General features: G+C 42.9%; 1 protein-coding gene across 2 annotated transcripts in view; it reads right to left on the bottom strand.

The window, feature by feature from the left end:
* Positions 1–354: 354 nt before the first annotated feature.
* The window catches only part of LOC142566014 (mitogen-activated protein kinase kinase kinase 13-like), a 673,242-nt gene continuing 656,361 nt past the window's right edge, over positions 355–17,235 (bottom strand). For both annotated transcript variants that reach the window (XM_075676704.1, XM_075676705.1), the window contains one exon: positions 355–593. In XM_075676704.1, the coding sequence (XP_075532819.1) occupies positions 498–593 (96 nt within the window). In that variant the 3' untranslated portion in view covers positions 355–497. The remainder of the gene's footprint in view (positions 594–17,235) is intronic.

Raw genomic sequence — 17,235 nt, 5'->3', positions numbered from 1 at the left:
CCAGTTTGTTTTCACAAAATGAAACAATGTAGATGTGTATAGGGTCAGATAAGTAACAAGAGCAACTTCAAGGACGACTTTCCAGCCTCTTGACATGGATAAGCAGGGTCTGTTGCTTGCATCACATGGTGCTTTTCATGTCCTCACATTAGTCGTGGCATGTTAAAATTCGGGAATTGTAAGTGGAACAACAGCATTCTTGGCAAGTTTTATGCACATAGTCTAGTGTGCAGCCATTAGAAGAGTCTATATAGAACTGTTATCTGGAAATCACGGTGCCATCACATGATGGAGGGTACAGATGCAGGCTGGCCCCAGTCTCTCATGCAGTAACAAAAGAGCAGTAAAACATAATAAATAAGTAAAATCGTGTTACATCAATGGGTGCCATTGGGTAGCAGCTGTGGCTGGTCCCAGAGCCCTTTGTTCACTTGGAATGTCTCATGAGCATTGGAAAATAAAGCAAAGTCAACTGGACCACACTGTACACAGGATGTCTACCAGACGGTGGTCTCGGTACGACCCGTCTCGCTGTTCACACGTGACGTCTGGCTGGCCGAGCTGTACGTGTCACTGATGGTTGGCAATGGGTTCTGCGCAGACAGGCACAGGCAAGCAATTACAGGAGAGGACAACCACCTTCATTCGCCAGTAAGAAAACAAGTGCTGACAAGAAAGCACTTGCAGGTATACTTCACTCGAGCCCAAAGGTATCTCAAGATACAACATGGGCGTTTGCCAGCATGAACAGAATTATGGGCTTATTACTGGGTGCAAGAGCGCAGACACAAAAAGCCACAATGGAAGAATGCACAAAAAGCCTGAGAATGAGCATGTTTATAAAGCAATATAACCATTATTTCCTTATTTCACAAGGCGCCTTGCATCTACTTTATGACATTGCACAGAGGACAACTTTGATGAGGCTCATAAAGATCTCCCAATAGTATTTATGGTACTTAATAGAAAAAACGATTCCACAACATGAGAATGCACGGTTGAGCAGTAGAAGCAAAAACAAATGCTGCGCCAATCAGCACAGCTGGCATAACATGTACTAGCTAACGTTCAAGCTATGAGTGCCTAAAACTGAAACCGGAAGTTTTATTCAGTTGTCCACATTAGCCACTTATTGTGCTACAGTCAATTCGGCCACTGGGCTCTATGGGAGTGCCTGCTCTTTTTGAATTTGTTTCTCTATGCATTAAGTTTATGCTTTCCACTATAGTGAAGGCAATGGTTTTCTGAGCAAGTTACTCCACTTTGCGGTATCAGGTATGTGTGTTTCTAGCCTCTTTCGTGGGCCAATCCCAAAGCAGTGCAGTCTAAAAATGTGATCCGTTCCCAAGGCTGTGTGCAGTCTATATGTAGGCCAATCCTGAAGGTAGTGCAGCCTAAAAATTAGGCCCGTTCCCCTGGGTGTGTGCAGTCTAAACATGTGCGCCGATTTCGAAGGTAGTGCAGTATGCAGTATTAAAAAAATTCAGCAGAACTCGGTTGACGGTGACTGTCGATGGTAATGAATTTAGCATTGGAATCATATAGCAACACAACGTATTGCCACCATCGAAACAAGTTATGTATGAGAAATCTACTGCAGCAGGACTTCTCTTTCGCACTTCGATGATGATTTATTGGCATCCCCTTTGAAATGGGGCAGTGACAAATAGTCACCTAGCCTGCTTGAGTTAATAAGGTACCATATTTACTCGATTCTAATGCACCCTCGATTGTAACGCATACTCGTTTTCTGTGACCAACAAAAAGGAAAAAAAAAACATCCTCGATTTTAATGCGCACCCGTTTGGTGTGACCTAAAAAGGATAAGTCCTTCGCAGTACCGTGTACCTCATTCTTTCATACAGAAATACAACTTTCGCTCATTTAGAAAAACAAAGATTTACTCCCAATACACTAAAATTGCGATAAATAACAAAGTTGCAGTTTCGCACAAAAGGTGAAGCATCGACTGTGATGGCAAATTAGTAGACAGCTACACGAAAAGTAAGGATAGTAGTTTTATTGGCCGTATAAACATTTAAACATTCACTTACTAACTTAAGTAACAAGCGTGGTGTCATGCATAAACAAGCAAAAATGAACACGTTTCACTCAATGACTGCGGAAACTCTTTATCAAAACACTTGAGTGAGGAAGTGCGGTAGCAGGTGCGAGCGAATTGACTTTCGTGCAGCCTCTCACTTCAATGCGAACTAAGCAATGAGAACACAACACAGTGCATAGAACACAGCTTGATGTGTATGTACACACTGTCTCCATCGCAGATCCCTTTGAAGATAGGGGGTGCGCGGGCGCGATGTATGCAGTGGCCGCCTGAGTAGAACACTTCTTTTGTTTGCACCAGTCCTGCACACAAGTTTTGGGAACTACGAACACCCACGATATGGTCCGATTTCCATCCATCTCCGCATACGTGATTACTTTCCTTCTAATTGTGGCATCGTGATGAACTCCACGTGTCTTCGCAGTCGGCACTTCCACGCTGATAGAGCAAACAGAGAAAACAGGAACACGGACAGTGAACTAGCCTAAGCACACGTACTACAGCACATGGAGGAAGCTACGGCAGCTAGGCTCAAAGCGCATACAAGGCAGCCATATTGAAATGCCGATGGCGCTATGGTAATGCAGATTCAGGGTTGTACTAGATTCTAATGTGCACTCAAGTTTTGAACCCATATTATCGGAAAAAGAAAGTGCGCGTTAGATTTGAGTAAATACGGTATGTTCTACATCCATGATAGAGTGTACAACCGCGACTGAACAAGGACGTAGAAAGAAACAGATACACATGAGACACTGCTTCACTTTCAACTATAGATTTTATTTTTGCACGCATTGGTAAATATATACCGTACCAGTGGAAACAAACGTGACAGCAAAAAAGAACATTCAGTGGTGCATGTTGATGAACTGTACAAGTGTGCAAGGTATGGTGGAAACATATACTGTAATGGTTACAAAGATGAACTGAGGAATTGTCAGATAGCGACGCTGATAGCTTGCTCATGCACCTTTCTTCTAATTTTGCAATTGCCTCCACAACCTCCCTTGTCATCCAGCTATGAGCCCTACACAGAATGGAAGTACTTTCAAACATGGGTTTGCAGGAACAATCTCGGCAATGAATACCCAAATGACCCGAGATTACCCTAGTGACATTATATAAATGCTCTTTTAATCTCTCGTTGATGCATCTGCCAGTTTTACCAACATGCGTTCTTCCGCACGAAAGTGGTATGGCATAGACAACATTATGAGTGCAGGTTACAAATTGTTTGCGATCTTGAGTAGAACATGCGTGCCTTTTGTTATTCTCTGTATTAACCTGTAAGCATAGCTTCTGAAGACGCTCAGGGGCAGACAAAATCACGTCCACCCCCAATTTTGCCCCTATTCTTCTGAGATTATGTGAAATGCAATGAATGTGTGGTACCACAGCAACTTTCTTTGCTTTAGCAGTGGCACTGCTTCCATTCGATGCGTTTTTACACTTCCTGCTTAAGCCCTCCGCGACAGAGGTGAGCATACGCACTGGGTAACCAGAATCTGTCAGGCGCTTGGCCTGATCTCTGAAACTGGCTTCCACTTTGTGATCACATGACTTCGTCAGAGAATTATTGGAACACGGTATTACTACTGCACGTTTTACACGAGTTTTAAATGAGCGGAATGAAATGGTATGACTAGCTTAATGCCTCTCAGCTGATAAGTCCAGCAGGCCTATTGTGGGGAAAAGTACAATTCCAAGTCTAAAAACCTTATGAGATTGCCTATGGGGACTTCATGTGTCAACAACAAAGGGTACAACACTTCAGTGAACGAGGTTACAGTTTTTGAAACCAGCGAGTCAAAATTGTATGATTCATTAATCAAAATTACGTATCAAAAAATTGTCAACAAATCTGAACACTTTCATGACATCGGTGCTATTTTTCAGGCATTTATCAAGAACCTGGTCATGGTTAGCTAGATATAAGTCACATAAGCACGGAGCAATACATGAGCCATTGCATATGCCATCTTTCTGTTTGACAACATTTCCCTCCCAAGTCGCGCAAGTCCAGTTAACATAAAAATGAAGAAGTTCTAAAAATCTGTCGCAAGTCATATCAGAAGCGTTTTGAAATCGAAGCGCTCCAAACTTGTCAATGCAGTTAGTTACACTTTTCATCACGTCATTTTGGGGGAGAGAATAGTACGAGACCTTTAAGTAAATAGAAAAAGGGACAAGGTTCCTGTCGTGACAGTCTAAAGAATTCCATCACTTGTTCAGACTTAGTTACCAAAAATGGGTCGTTGATTGGCAAGAGCTTTAAGCACTTTTGTAAAAACATCGCCACAAATTTCTGCCAGGTTGCTTTGTCTGAAACTATCACTCAGAGGGGACATTCCAGCTTGTGCGTTTTTGCTGAGAAAAACAATTCAAGATCCCCCTTTGTGCTTTTTTCGATAGACCGGGCTCATAGCAGGATGACAAGGGAGATTGTGGAGGCCTACGAAATTGCAAAATTAGAGGAAAGGTGCATGAGCAAGCCATCAGTGTCACTCTCCGAAATAGAGATATGATTCCTCGGTTTATCTTCATAATCATTGCAGTATACCGTATCTACTTGCATAATGATCGCACTTTTTTGTAAAAAAAATTGCCGCAAATTCAGGTGCGATCATTACGCGGGTTAAATTTCTCGCGAAAAGAAAAAGATTTTTTTCATCCCGCATTTGCTGCGGGATGGCAACAGGTCAACAAACAGGCAGCTGCCACTGTAACAGTGCAGGACACCAAAACAAGAAATGGCGGCCGGCGGAGCAAGCCGAATGCGCCGAACGTGATTTTTTTCTTCTTGTAAGTACATTTCATTTCATTTCATTTTATTACCTTAAAGACCCCTTGCGGGGTATTACATAAGGGGTGGGTGGTACAAAAATACAGGAGGTTGCCCACTATCTTATTTTGAAGACAGAATACTCGTTACTTCATCCACGAAGGCAGACGAGGTGGTGATGGTAGCGACGTGGTGGGGAAGGCCGTTCCAGTCTTCAGCTGTACGATGAAACAATGATGACGAGCAGGTGACAGTGCGTGCGCTAGGGCGAGCAACATTTAGTGGGTGGCCTGTGCGCAGCGATATGCGTGAAGGTGGTACAATGTAAGGTGCGTGGCGAAGCGAGCTGGTGAAGAATTTATGGAATAATGATAAGCTCGCGATACGGCGACGGTGCGCTAAAGTGTCCAAACCAGACTCTACTTTTAATGGTGATACGTTGATATCATATGAGTATGCCGAGTGAATGCATCTTACGGCGCGGTTCTGCATGGATTCTAATGCGTTGCTGAGGTAAATCTGGTGAGGATGCCATATGGGTGATGCGTATTTGAGTTTTGGCCTAACCAGTGTTTTATATGCTAGTAGTTTTACTTGTGGAGGAGTGTTGCGGAGATTGCGTTTCAGAAATCCCAAGGTTTTGTTAGCAGATGATATGATGTTAGGTATATGCGAGCACCAGTTTAAATCATGCGTGATCGTAATGCCTAGGTACTTAATAGAGTTTACAGTGTCGATTGGGGTGTTATTAATTGTGTAGACAAAGTCATGCCGATTACGGCTGCGGGAAATTGACATAGATTTACATTTATTATTGTTTAGTACCATTAACCATTGATCACACCAGGCTGTAATGTTGTTCAGGTCATATTGAAGATAAATGCAGTCATTACTATTAGTAATAGTTCGATAGACAACGCAATCATCAGCAAACATACGAATCTGAGAGGAAACATGCAATGGAAGATCGTTAATGTATATTAGGAACAGGAGGGGACCTAAGACTGAACCTTGGGGTACGCCTGATGTTACGGGAAGAAATTCTGAGGTAGTATCATTAACACTGACGAACTGTGATCGGTTACTAAGAAATTCTTTTATCCATGCTAGGACATTGGGGCGGAAGTTCAAGCGAGAAAGTTTTAATAATAAGCGTTGATGAGCTACTTTATCAAACGCCTTTGCAAAGTCAAGAAAAATTATATCGGTCACAGTGTTAGTATCGAGATTTGAGTGTAGGTCATGAAGAAATGTAGCTAATTGAGTGTCACATGACAGCCCTTTACGGAAGCCATGTTGCGACGGATGAAAAAAGTTATTACTGTCTAGGAAATTCATTATGTGTGAGTATATGACGTGTTCCATTATTTTTCAAGGGATACTAGTTATGGATATTGGACGATAATTTAAGGGTGAATTACGGTTACCTGATTTATAGACTGGAACGACTTTGCTCTTTTTCCACTCGTTAGGAAGCGTGCCTGATGATAGTGATTGGGAATACAGCAGGGTTAAATACATGGCAGAGATGCGCTTCGTGTTTTTTAAAAGCTTTGACGTGATATCGTCAACACCAGCTGATGAAGATAATTTAAGATTATCAATTAGTGAGGATATTCCATCTGGCGAAAAAATAATATCCGGCATTGGAGTCATGGCAGCAACAGTGAAAACAGGAAGAGGCACGTGTGGTTCGGTAGTGAACACAGATGAAAATGCATTGTTAAACAGTTTCGCACAGTCAATATCAGGTAAGATTTCACCATCTTTTGCAATTCTGACACCAGGGGATGACTGGGGATTGATAACCTGCCAAAATTTTTTTGGGTTACTGCTGAGCATGCGGGGTAGGTCTGAATGAAAAAATGAGTGCTTCTGTTGCCGGATAGCTGTCAGGTAGGCGCGTTCAGATACATAGTATTTTTCCCAGGAGCTAGGGCTTGGCCTCAGTTTAGCGAAGCGAAACTGACGTTTCTTTTTGTTTTCCAGTTTTTTTAGTGCGTTAGTGAACCATGGTTTATTGCGATTAGAGCGAAGTAAGGTGGTTGGTATAAACTGCGCAACGAGGTTAGTCATCTTATTTTGGAAGAGTAACCAGTTTTCTTGTATTGAGCGATTTTCAAAACCTAATTCAAATGATTGATAGAATGCAATTAGTTCGCTGTTTATGGTGGTATAATTCCCTTTTTCATACAGGCGGATTGTTTTCTGATCTGAACGACGTACTGTAGGTGAAAATGAGAAACCAGTGTGGATTACTTTGTGATCACTTATTTCGCGTAGGTAGCTAATGGAGGACATGCTTTCAGGGTGAGTGGTTAGCATGAGGTCTAGTATGTTAGCCGAGACATGAGTTGCACGTGTTGGCTCTGTTATCATCTGGGAGAGGTTAAAATTAAGGCAGATATCTAAGAATTCTCTAGCTCCTGTCGTGCTAGTAACTGGGCTAGAATAATTTGACCAATCGATATGTGGGTAATTGAAATCCCCAAAGAGCAAGATGCAAGCGTTCGGGAATTTTTTTGTTAATTGGTTCAAGGTGTTATTCAGATGGCGGGGAAAGTCAGGATTAGCGTTGGGGGGACGATAACAGACGCCAAGAAGTAGTAGCTGCGGATTAGCGCGAATGATAAGCCACACAACTTCTAGGTCAGTGGCCCCATTAACTGTGGAGCACATTAGATGTTTTTTTACTGCGATAAGAACGCCACCGCCCCGAGTACCCTGCCTATCTTTACGAAAAACATCGAAGTTCGGTAGTTCACTCAGAACTTCACCGTCAGTTATATCATTGGCAGTTATATCAAGCCAAGTTTCAGTTAGTATGAGTAAGTCACTGCCAGACGAAGATACTAGATCTGATACTTGTTGCCTTTTCGGAAGAAAGCTTCTTATGTTAGTAAAAATAACAGAGATTGAAAAAGGATCTCGGGGGACAGGCAGAGCACGTCGGGACGAATGCTGGTGACAACGCGATAGCTTGTCATCGCGCATTGAAACAGTTTCTTCCATATCAGTAATGAATTTTATCGTTAATATATTGGCAGGTCTGTGGCAATAACGTAGCCATGTCCACTTTGAGGGGACAGAAACAGAGATGGGCGTGCTTAGCTACCAGTGACATAGAAACACATGGTGGTCATGCTGCGGAAATTGTGGCATTTGTCTTCACTACTAGCTTAATATGGCATGTTTCCGCTAAGGGTGATGATGATCATATGTGGTGTTTCATGATGCAAGGGCCAGGTATGGCCAAAGAGCGCCATGGCAAATGGTAATTTTAACAATGTATTGTGAAAGGCGTGGACAGTGAATTCATCATGGTAGATGTGACATGGCTGCAGAAGGGCCCAAAAACTGTCGCTGTAAATAGCGTAAAATATATAGGTCCTAAAACGATGACACTGATTAGTTAGGGACATGGGCGATGGCACTTGGGTTTCGTTAAAAACATGATGCAATAAAAGAAAACATAACAGCGACAGTAGAGCTTCAATCCACTAAGGGTGGACGAATATCTTAGCTATGTTACAAGCGTCGGCGTATGGATAGGGTACACTTCCAACGTATCAGTGTAAACGTGGCTACTATCGTTGCTGCTCGCGATTCGTTGCGTGCCCACAAGTGCAGGCGAGAAGAATCGAAAGGTGCCTTTTTTGTTGTTGTTGGTTGTTGACCACAATCATTATAAAGCCTACAAATAATAAAAACAAGGCAACTTTGGTTGTAGCTTTTTTTTTTTTCATGGAAGTGTGGAAAGTGATGAAAGGAATAAAATGGGGCATCTGCTTAAAAATCTTTGGTGCGTGCAGACCGCTTGGTATGTCTTGAAGACATACCATGCATAGCATTCGACAGCATTCGACAGATGGTAAGCGTGATCATCATTAGCTAGACTTGGCACACGACATATTGCTGTGGCAAGTTCGGGGTGCGATCATTACATGGGAAAGAAAAAGGAATAGAATTTTGACGAAAAAATTCAGGGGTGCAATCATTATGCGAGTGTGATCAATATGCAAGTAAACACAGTATGTTTTCACGATGCCTTGTACACGTGTACAGTTCATCGACATGCACCACTAAATGTTTTTTGCTGTCACATTTGTTTCTGCTCGTACGGTAGATATTTATCGATACGTGCAAAAATAAAATTTATAGTTGGAAGTGAAGCGCTCTCTCTGTGTATCTGTTTCTTTCTACGTCCTCGTTCAGTCACACTTATACACTCTATCATGGATTCTAACCAACTAGCCCACCGACGTGTTTTAACCAAGTTCATTTGTAGTACATAAAGCATTCCACCATGGTATCTCGTTTAACCTTGCCACATTGTCCCACTGATTGTTTCGGCAGCTTGGAGAGCTCGCATGCTCGGTTTCTGCATCTGACACAAGATTCTGCCACCTGAAATTCTCGCATTATTCGGGTGCTGCCAACCTTCAACTAACCACGGTATTCGAGTCTGCAAACTGATGTGCTCGGAATGGCAGCGACAAGTGGGAATGTACAGAGAAAACTTGCGGCTACTTCTGGAAACTGCAACAAGTGGGAACACATGGCGAGAGTTCTTCTCCCAGACCATCGACTGCACGACGGAATTCCTATGGCAGCATGCTCTACCAAGCCCGAGACAGGGATTACAGAAGAAGCCTTCAGCATCAACGAGCCAGGTACACATCGTCGGTGACGTGGCGCGACCAGACGAGGTACAGCAAGTACTCAAATGTGGGCCAAAGTTTGCGACTCAGCCAAACAAGTCTGCTCCCGATCTGTTGGCAATGGTACGACAAGTCTCAAAGTGAGTACCTGAAGCCGAGTCGGAAAGGTGTGTATCAGAGGGAGTGGATGTGCTAATGCGGTCCCGTCCCCTTAGGGAAAGATTCTCCTTCAATAAGACTATTAAGTTCATGAAAGACAATGCGCTCACATTTATCCCTGTGGATAAGGAGGGTGGTTTCATGGTGATGAACAGGACGATGTATAATTCAAAGGCTCATCAAGCCATTTCGTCAACTTTCAGGGTCCACAATGACATAACACTTAAGAAAGTACAAAATGAAGTAAAGAAGCTATGCAAAAGCTTCAAACTAGATGGCTTATCCCAGTCTATCGAAAAAAGCACAAAGGGGGACCTTGAATTGTTTTTCTCAGCAAAAACGCACAAACTGGTATGTCCCCTCCGGGTGATAGTGTCAGGGAATGCAACCTGGCAGACACTTGTAGCGACGTTTTTACAAAAGTACTTAAAGCTCTTGCCAATCGACGACCCATTTTTGGTAACTAAGTCTGAACAAGTGATGGAATTCTTTAAAGACTCAAGACAGGAACTGTGTCGCTTTTTCTATTGACTTAAAGGACCTGTACTATTCTTTCCTGCGGAATGACGTGATGAAGTAAGTAACTGACTGCATTGACAAGTTTGGAGCAGTTCGATTTAAAAACGCTTCTGGTCTGACTTGCGACAGATTTTTAGAACTTCTTCGTTTTTATGTTAACTCGACTTACACAACTTGGGAGGGAAATGTCAAACAAAAAGATGGCACATGCAATGGCTCATGTATTGCTCCGTGCTTACGTGACTTATATTTAGCTAACCATGACTAGGTTCTTGATAAACGCCTGAAAAATAACACCGATGTCGTGAAAGTGTTCAGATTTGTTGACAATTTTCTAATCATTTTGATTAACGAATCATACAATTTAGACTCGCTGGTTTCAAAAACCGTAACCTCGTTCACTGAAGTGTTGTCCCCTTTGTCGTTGACACATGAAGTCCCCATAGGCAATTTCATGAGGTTTATCTTTGTAACCATTACAGCAGTATATGTTTTCACCATGCCTTGGGATTGTACTTTTTCTCGGTTTATCTTTGTAACCATTGCAGTATATGATTTCACCATGACTTGGGATTGTACTTTTTCCCACAAAAGGCCTGCTGTAGTTATCAGCCGAGAGGCAATAAGGCAGTCCTACCATTTCATTCCGCTCATTCAAAACTCGTAAAACGTGCAGTAGTAATATCGTGTTCCAATAATTCTCTGACGAAGTCATGTGATCACAAAGTGGAAGCCGGTTTCAGAGATCAGGCCAAGCGCCTGGCAGATTCTGGTTACCCAGTGCGTATGCTCACCTCTGTCGCGGAGGGCTTAAGCAGTAAGTGTAAAAACGCATCGAATGGAAGCAGTGCCACTGCTGGACCAAAGAAAGTTGCTGTGGTACCACACATCCATTGCATTTCACATAATCTCGGAAGAATAGCGGCAAAATCGGGGGTGGACGTGGTTTTGTCTGCCCCTGAGCATCTACAGAAGCTATGCAAACAGGTTAATACAGAGAATAACATAAGGCACGCATGGGCTACTCAACATTGCAAACAATTTGTAAGCTGCACTCATACCACTTTCGTGTGGAAGACCGTACGTTGGTCAAACCGGCAGATGCATCAATGAGAGATTAAAAGAGCGTCGATATAACGTCACTAGGGTAATCTCGGGTCATTTGGGTATTCAATGCCGAGATTGTTCCAGCAACCCATGTTTGAAAGTACTTCCATTCTGTATAGGGCTCATAGCAGGATGACAAGGGAGATTGTGGAGGCCGACGAAATTGCAAAATTAGAGGAAAGGTGCATGAGTAAGCCATCAGTGTCGCTATCTGAAAAGGAGATATGATTCCTGGGTTTATCTTTGTAACCATTGCAGTATTTGTTTTCACCATACCTTGCACACGTGTACGGTTCATCAACATGCACCATTGAATGGTTCTTTTTTGCTGTCACGTTTGTTTCCACTCGTACGGCATATATTTATCGATGCATGTAAAAATAAAACCCATAGTTGAAAGTGAAGCGCTGTCTCTGTGTATCTGTTTCTTTCTATGTCCTTTTTCAGTCGTGCTTATACACTCTATCATGGATTCTAACCAATTTGCCCGCCAATGTGTTTTAACCATGTTCTACATGCTTTTCATTCTAGCATTTCTGTATACATCTTCTTGATATATTTTCTATTCCTCAAAAACTTCAGCCTCTACTTTGTACTGCTACCTGTCCTGTAACGGATTTGGTTGTATCAATCTCTTGGCTGCTTTTTTCCCACCAACACCCTTAACATCTCTTGCTTATCTCGACTGCTGACCGGTTGATGCTTCCCTCCTTGTTTAAATCCAAGTGCTTCTGGTAGGTGTGCGTTAGCTATGGGTCTCACTGGGTGAATCTCTTTGCATTCCATTAGAATGTGCTGAGTGGAGCAAATATTGCGAATATTTGCACCAGTATGCTTTCTGGGGAGTCTCACCCGTGCTATTCGGACAAAGGAACGACAACACAGTAGTGCAAACAATCACAATGGCATTTATTGCACCTTTCAAACACTAATATCTACTAGCTGAATTGCTATCCACGAACATGCCAATGGATGTTCGAGAAATCGAGGAAGTCCAACTCACCGCGACCGGATAGCGAGCGAATACGTTCGCCCAATGCTGGACGCCAACGCCTGGTCGTTCATGTGTATGGTCACGAGAACGGTGGCACATTCGAACAATCACGTTCGTCCATTCCAGCGTAGGCCTCGCAAGATGGTGTCGCAGAAGCATGGATTGGCACACGCGCAGGACGTCCGCGCCGCTTTCCGACCCCAAGCCAAAGAGTAAGATCCTACTCCCTGTCGTGCCTGACTAACCTAGCCGTTATGTGGCGCTAACAGCGCAACACTCATGCCATCTCTCGTAATGCGCTGTAACCAGACTGTGCTGACACTAAGCTACATGGAGAAGCTGGATCATAGGAGACACGAGACATGTGGGGAAAACGGCACATTAGGGGGCACATGACAGTAGCGCATCCCCACAGTTTTTGCCCTCAGGCAACCAGCTCGAGCCTCAAATAGCAATGCACTGCTCTTAGTGTTATCGTACAGATTTTGCCTTCCAATTTCGTTCTTCTCATTCTTAAAAATCTACAAGTCCCTTTTTTGTTTCAATTTTTTGCATACAATTCAATGCCTCTGTTTCTTTTCGATGACTCCTGGTTGCCTATGTGCACTTTCAATTACCCTGTACTTGGTTGGCAACTTTCTTGACCTCTTCCTCCCTTCTGCGTCCACACTTTTCATGTACAGATAGATACTTGTGCATTTTAGCCGCCCGTTTATTTTGCTCCAAGTTCCTGAGTCTTTCTTCAAAACTAATCTTGCTCTGCGCTTCTCCGACTTCAATACAGGCCCAACCTATGTCACCCTGCACTGCCTCATTTGTGGTTTTACCATAGGCTCCCAAAGCCAACCGGCCAACTGATCTATGGTTAACTTCCAACCCTGACAAGATATCCAATTTTAAGCACAGAATGACATTTGTGAATGTCAGCGCTGGCCCCATTACTCCTTGCCAGATTCCATGCACCCCATGCACCACTTCATATTTATTGTGGCCCCACAGTGCTGTGTTTCATTATTGCTGCATTCTGCTCATCCTTTAATTTCAGATTATCTTGGTGAGTGCTTGAGTAAGTATTTCTTTCATTTATGTATACACTAAGGTACTTATACTGCTCGATTATGGGTATGACTTGCTGTTCAATTGACACCACGTAATTACTCGTCCCTTCATTAAAAATCATATTTTGTGATTTCTCTGTGCTAAACTTAAGCTCATCTTAAAACTTCTTGTGCGCAAACAAACAGGAATGAAGAATAGAAGAAACACAAGGACGAGCGCTTTCTAACAACTGGTTTTATTTTTGAAGAACCACCTACCTAAATACCCACAGATCTGCGCGATCTAGTCAACAGAGCACGCCTATAGCGCATATAATACATACAGATCTGCGCTGTCAAGTCAAGAGAGCACGTCTATAGTAAATATAACACTTGTGATAAAAAGACGTGGACCAAAGCCACCTGGTCAACATAAAAACAGCAAGGTGCATGAAACAACCACTTACGATAAAATGCGTTAAAAGATGTGATGATAGGAGTGAATTTTCTTTATCCAACAATGAAACAGAAGGATGGCTGATGCATTTTTCTTTTTGTTTTTCAATCCAGTGTGCTTCCACAATTTCCCTCGAGGTTTGATTCCTATGCCTATACAAAATGACGGTGCTACTAAGACAAGGTGAGCAATCATGTTTTTGGCAATGCATTGCCAAATGCGTACTAGCACGACCTTTCAGACTGGACAAGTGTTCCCTTAACCTCGTATTAATGCATCTCACAGTCTGACCCACGTACACATGGCCGCATGTCATAGGGATCTGATAAACAACGTTCTTTGCGCAATCAACAAATTGGTTCTTGCGCGGATGCTTAACACTACATTCTTTCTTTCGAACTTATTTTTAACCTTAGAGCACACACTACCTATTTTGTTTTTTGCCGTAAATACCACTTTTACTGCGTAACTACGAGCCACCTTTTTAAGTCTGTGTGAAAGGCCGTGCACATAGGGAATCACTGAAATCTTGGAAGCTACATCCTTCTGCCTTTGATTCTTTTTGCATTGCCCTTTATCCTGTTTAAGTTTTTTCATTCGTCTAGCGCACGACGCCAGCATTACAGTGAGCGGGTGCCCAGCCTTTCTCAACCTATAAACTTGCTCAAAACATGCAATTTTTACAGTTTGGTGACATGAATTCAAAAACGCTGACTGGAAACATGAAATGACTATGCCGTTCTTCACAAACCTGGAATGGTTTGAGGCATAGTTCATTAGCGGTTTTCCACCTTGGAGTGAGAATGACCAACACACATGTTCTGGTAGGAATTCTAACTTGATATCAAGAAACTGTAGCTTATTATCTACCGGTACTTCAGAAGTAAATGTTAAGCCCTTGCCCGGAGAATTAAAGGCTTCTACAACCCTATTCCTGAAAGCACCCTTGTTTACATGACAGCCTAAAATCAAGTAATCATCGACATATCTGTATACCTTATTCACTACACCTTCTAAATCTTTGGTCAACTCTCTGTCTATGCTTCCCAAAAAAAATGCTACTTAGGATGGGAGCTACCTTTGACCCGATGCACACACCCCTTGCCTGTATATACGTTTCCCCACAGAATCCTACATGTGTATTCGCTAAATAAAAATGAAGGAGTTCAAGAAAGGATTCAACGCCCATGCCGCACATGTTGCGGAATGACACCTCGTCATTCTCATTTGTTATGCAATCTTTAACACTGCACATTAGGGGCCCATGCGGTAAGGAATAGTAGAGATCTCGAACATCTATGCTGAATCCCCAGCTGCAGCTTGTACTATTTGATGCCAGAAAATTCACAAGGCCTTCCGAGTTTCTCAATAAGTACGGATCCTGTACTTCTGAGGAATTCAACATTTTTTGCAGGAACTCCGCGACCATAACCTGCCAACACCCTCGCTCGGACACAATTGGCCTAAACGGAATTCCTTGCTTGTGGGTTTTTGCTGTAAAAAATATCTCCAATTTCATTCCTTTTGAGTTCTTTACATGTGACGCAAGCTTTTCTTGGTCACATTTTTTCAATAGCTCCACCACCTTCTTTTTTACATTGTCTAGATTCACGTCACATTTCTTAAAGCACTTGTTCACCGCTAGGAAAGCCTTTTCTAAGTAACAATCATTTGGTAAAACAACCAGAAATCCTTCCTTGTCTGCTTGAACAACACGCAGATTATTCTCAACCAAATACTTAGCAGCCCTATCAACATTGGGTCTGGATCTATCGCTTACCGAAGCTTTGGCCACCACGTCCACACATTCCACCACACATCGTTCTTTTTCTTTCTCTGGTACACTCCTGGCAATGTCCCTTGTAAGTGCTAACCTGTCGACGATGTCGATGCTTGGTTCCATGCAGAACTTCGGCCCCAACTTGAGTGCCTGTTGATGGTTGTTCTTCCACCGTTGCACCCCCTAGTAATAGAAGGCGTCCCTCTGGCACTTCCCTTTTCTTCTTCTTCGGCAATTTTCGACGAACATCGTTCCATATAGCCTCAGTCACAATATTTGCCTGTCTGCACCAGTCCCGAAAAGCCTTCACGTTGAAAAGACCATCGGAAACAGACGAACAGACCACCTTTAGACATTCTTTGAAATGTCTAACCTGTCTCCGACTCTCTGATCGCAAGATCTTGATCATTCTTCTCCCGTGTCCAGCAGACGGGGGCAACCATCCGGTCACTAACAACACCTCATCAGGGCATTTCCCAAGTTTCAGGAACCAGCTTAACACCCATGCTCTGCACTCACAGACCGCCATAATAGGCACCAGAACTGCTGGGTTGTTTAAGCTGTAGTTCGGACAAGTAGAAAGAGGGCCGGAAGAACTAGAAATGAACTGAAGCATAACTGCGCCATTAGTTTTTTTTGACAGGGCGAGTCGGCCTAGTTGGAACAGATTCATCTTAAGACTTCTTGTGTGCAAACAAACAGGGACGAAGAATAGAAGAAACACAAGGACGAGCGCTTTCTAACAACTGGTTTTATTTTTGAAGAACCACCTACCTAAATGCCTACAGATCTGCACGATCTATTCAACAGAGCACGCCTATAGCGCATATAATACACACAGATCTGCGCTGTCAAGTCAAGAGAGCACGTCTATAGTAAATATAACACTTGTGATATTTACCGCTAAAAGACAAAGAAGTCGACCGTCGAGCTTACTAAAGGTCAGTCCGAGTTGAAATCAGATATGAAGGATGTGAAAACCAGCCAAAACGCAATTGAAGGCAAGCTAACCAATATTTTCTGCCATCTTGAATCACTTGAAAATAAATCTGAAGCACTAGACACGTTTTGCAATGATTTCGCCATAGTTCAAGGAAGTGCTGAACGGTTGAAAAAGCAGCAGGGCACCATAGTCTCGTGCTTAGATGACTTGGAAGACAGATCAAGGTGGAATAACTTGGTTTTTACGGCACACCCGATTCCCATGTGTCATGGCTGCAAACTGAACAGAAAACTCTGGATGCCCTGTCGTCAGTGATGGGAAATGCCTTGCCACCAAACTCAGTTGAACGGGCGCATTGAATCGGGACTTTTTCAAATACGAAATGTCGTCCGGTTACAATGAAACTATCAAACTTCAAAATTAAGGAGAGCATACTTTTGTTGCGCAGCCAGCTTAAAGGTAGTAACATTTCAGTATCTGAGGACTTCTCGCCTGCGACAAGGCTCGCTTGAAAAAAGCTTCTCAAATTTGGTAAAAATTACCAGCCTAATTCCCCCTAACTTAAAGTATGTTTTAACAAGCTTTTAATTGATAAACAATGTTTCATGTATGATCCAACAATTGACAGCGTTAAGCGAGTGAAAAGTGTTGTTCATGCAAGCGCACCTGACAATCTGCGTCGTCATCCTACTACATAGCAATGCGCAAAGGGCAATGGCATATCTTTAACA

The sequence above is a fragment of the Dermacentor variabilis genome, unplaced genomic scaffold (genome assembly GCF_050947875.1).
Source record: "Dermacentor variabilis isolate Ectoservices unplaced genomic scaffold, ASM5094787v1 scaffold_12, whole genome shotgun sequence".
Taxonomy (NCBI): domain Eukaryota; kingdom Metazoa; phylum Arthropoda; class Arachnida; order Ixodida; family Ixodidae; genus Dermacentor; species Dermacentor variabilis.
Note: the sequence above shows the minus strand (reverse complement) of the source record. Positions and strands in the feature narration are given on the sequence as shown.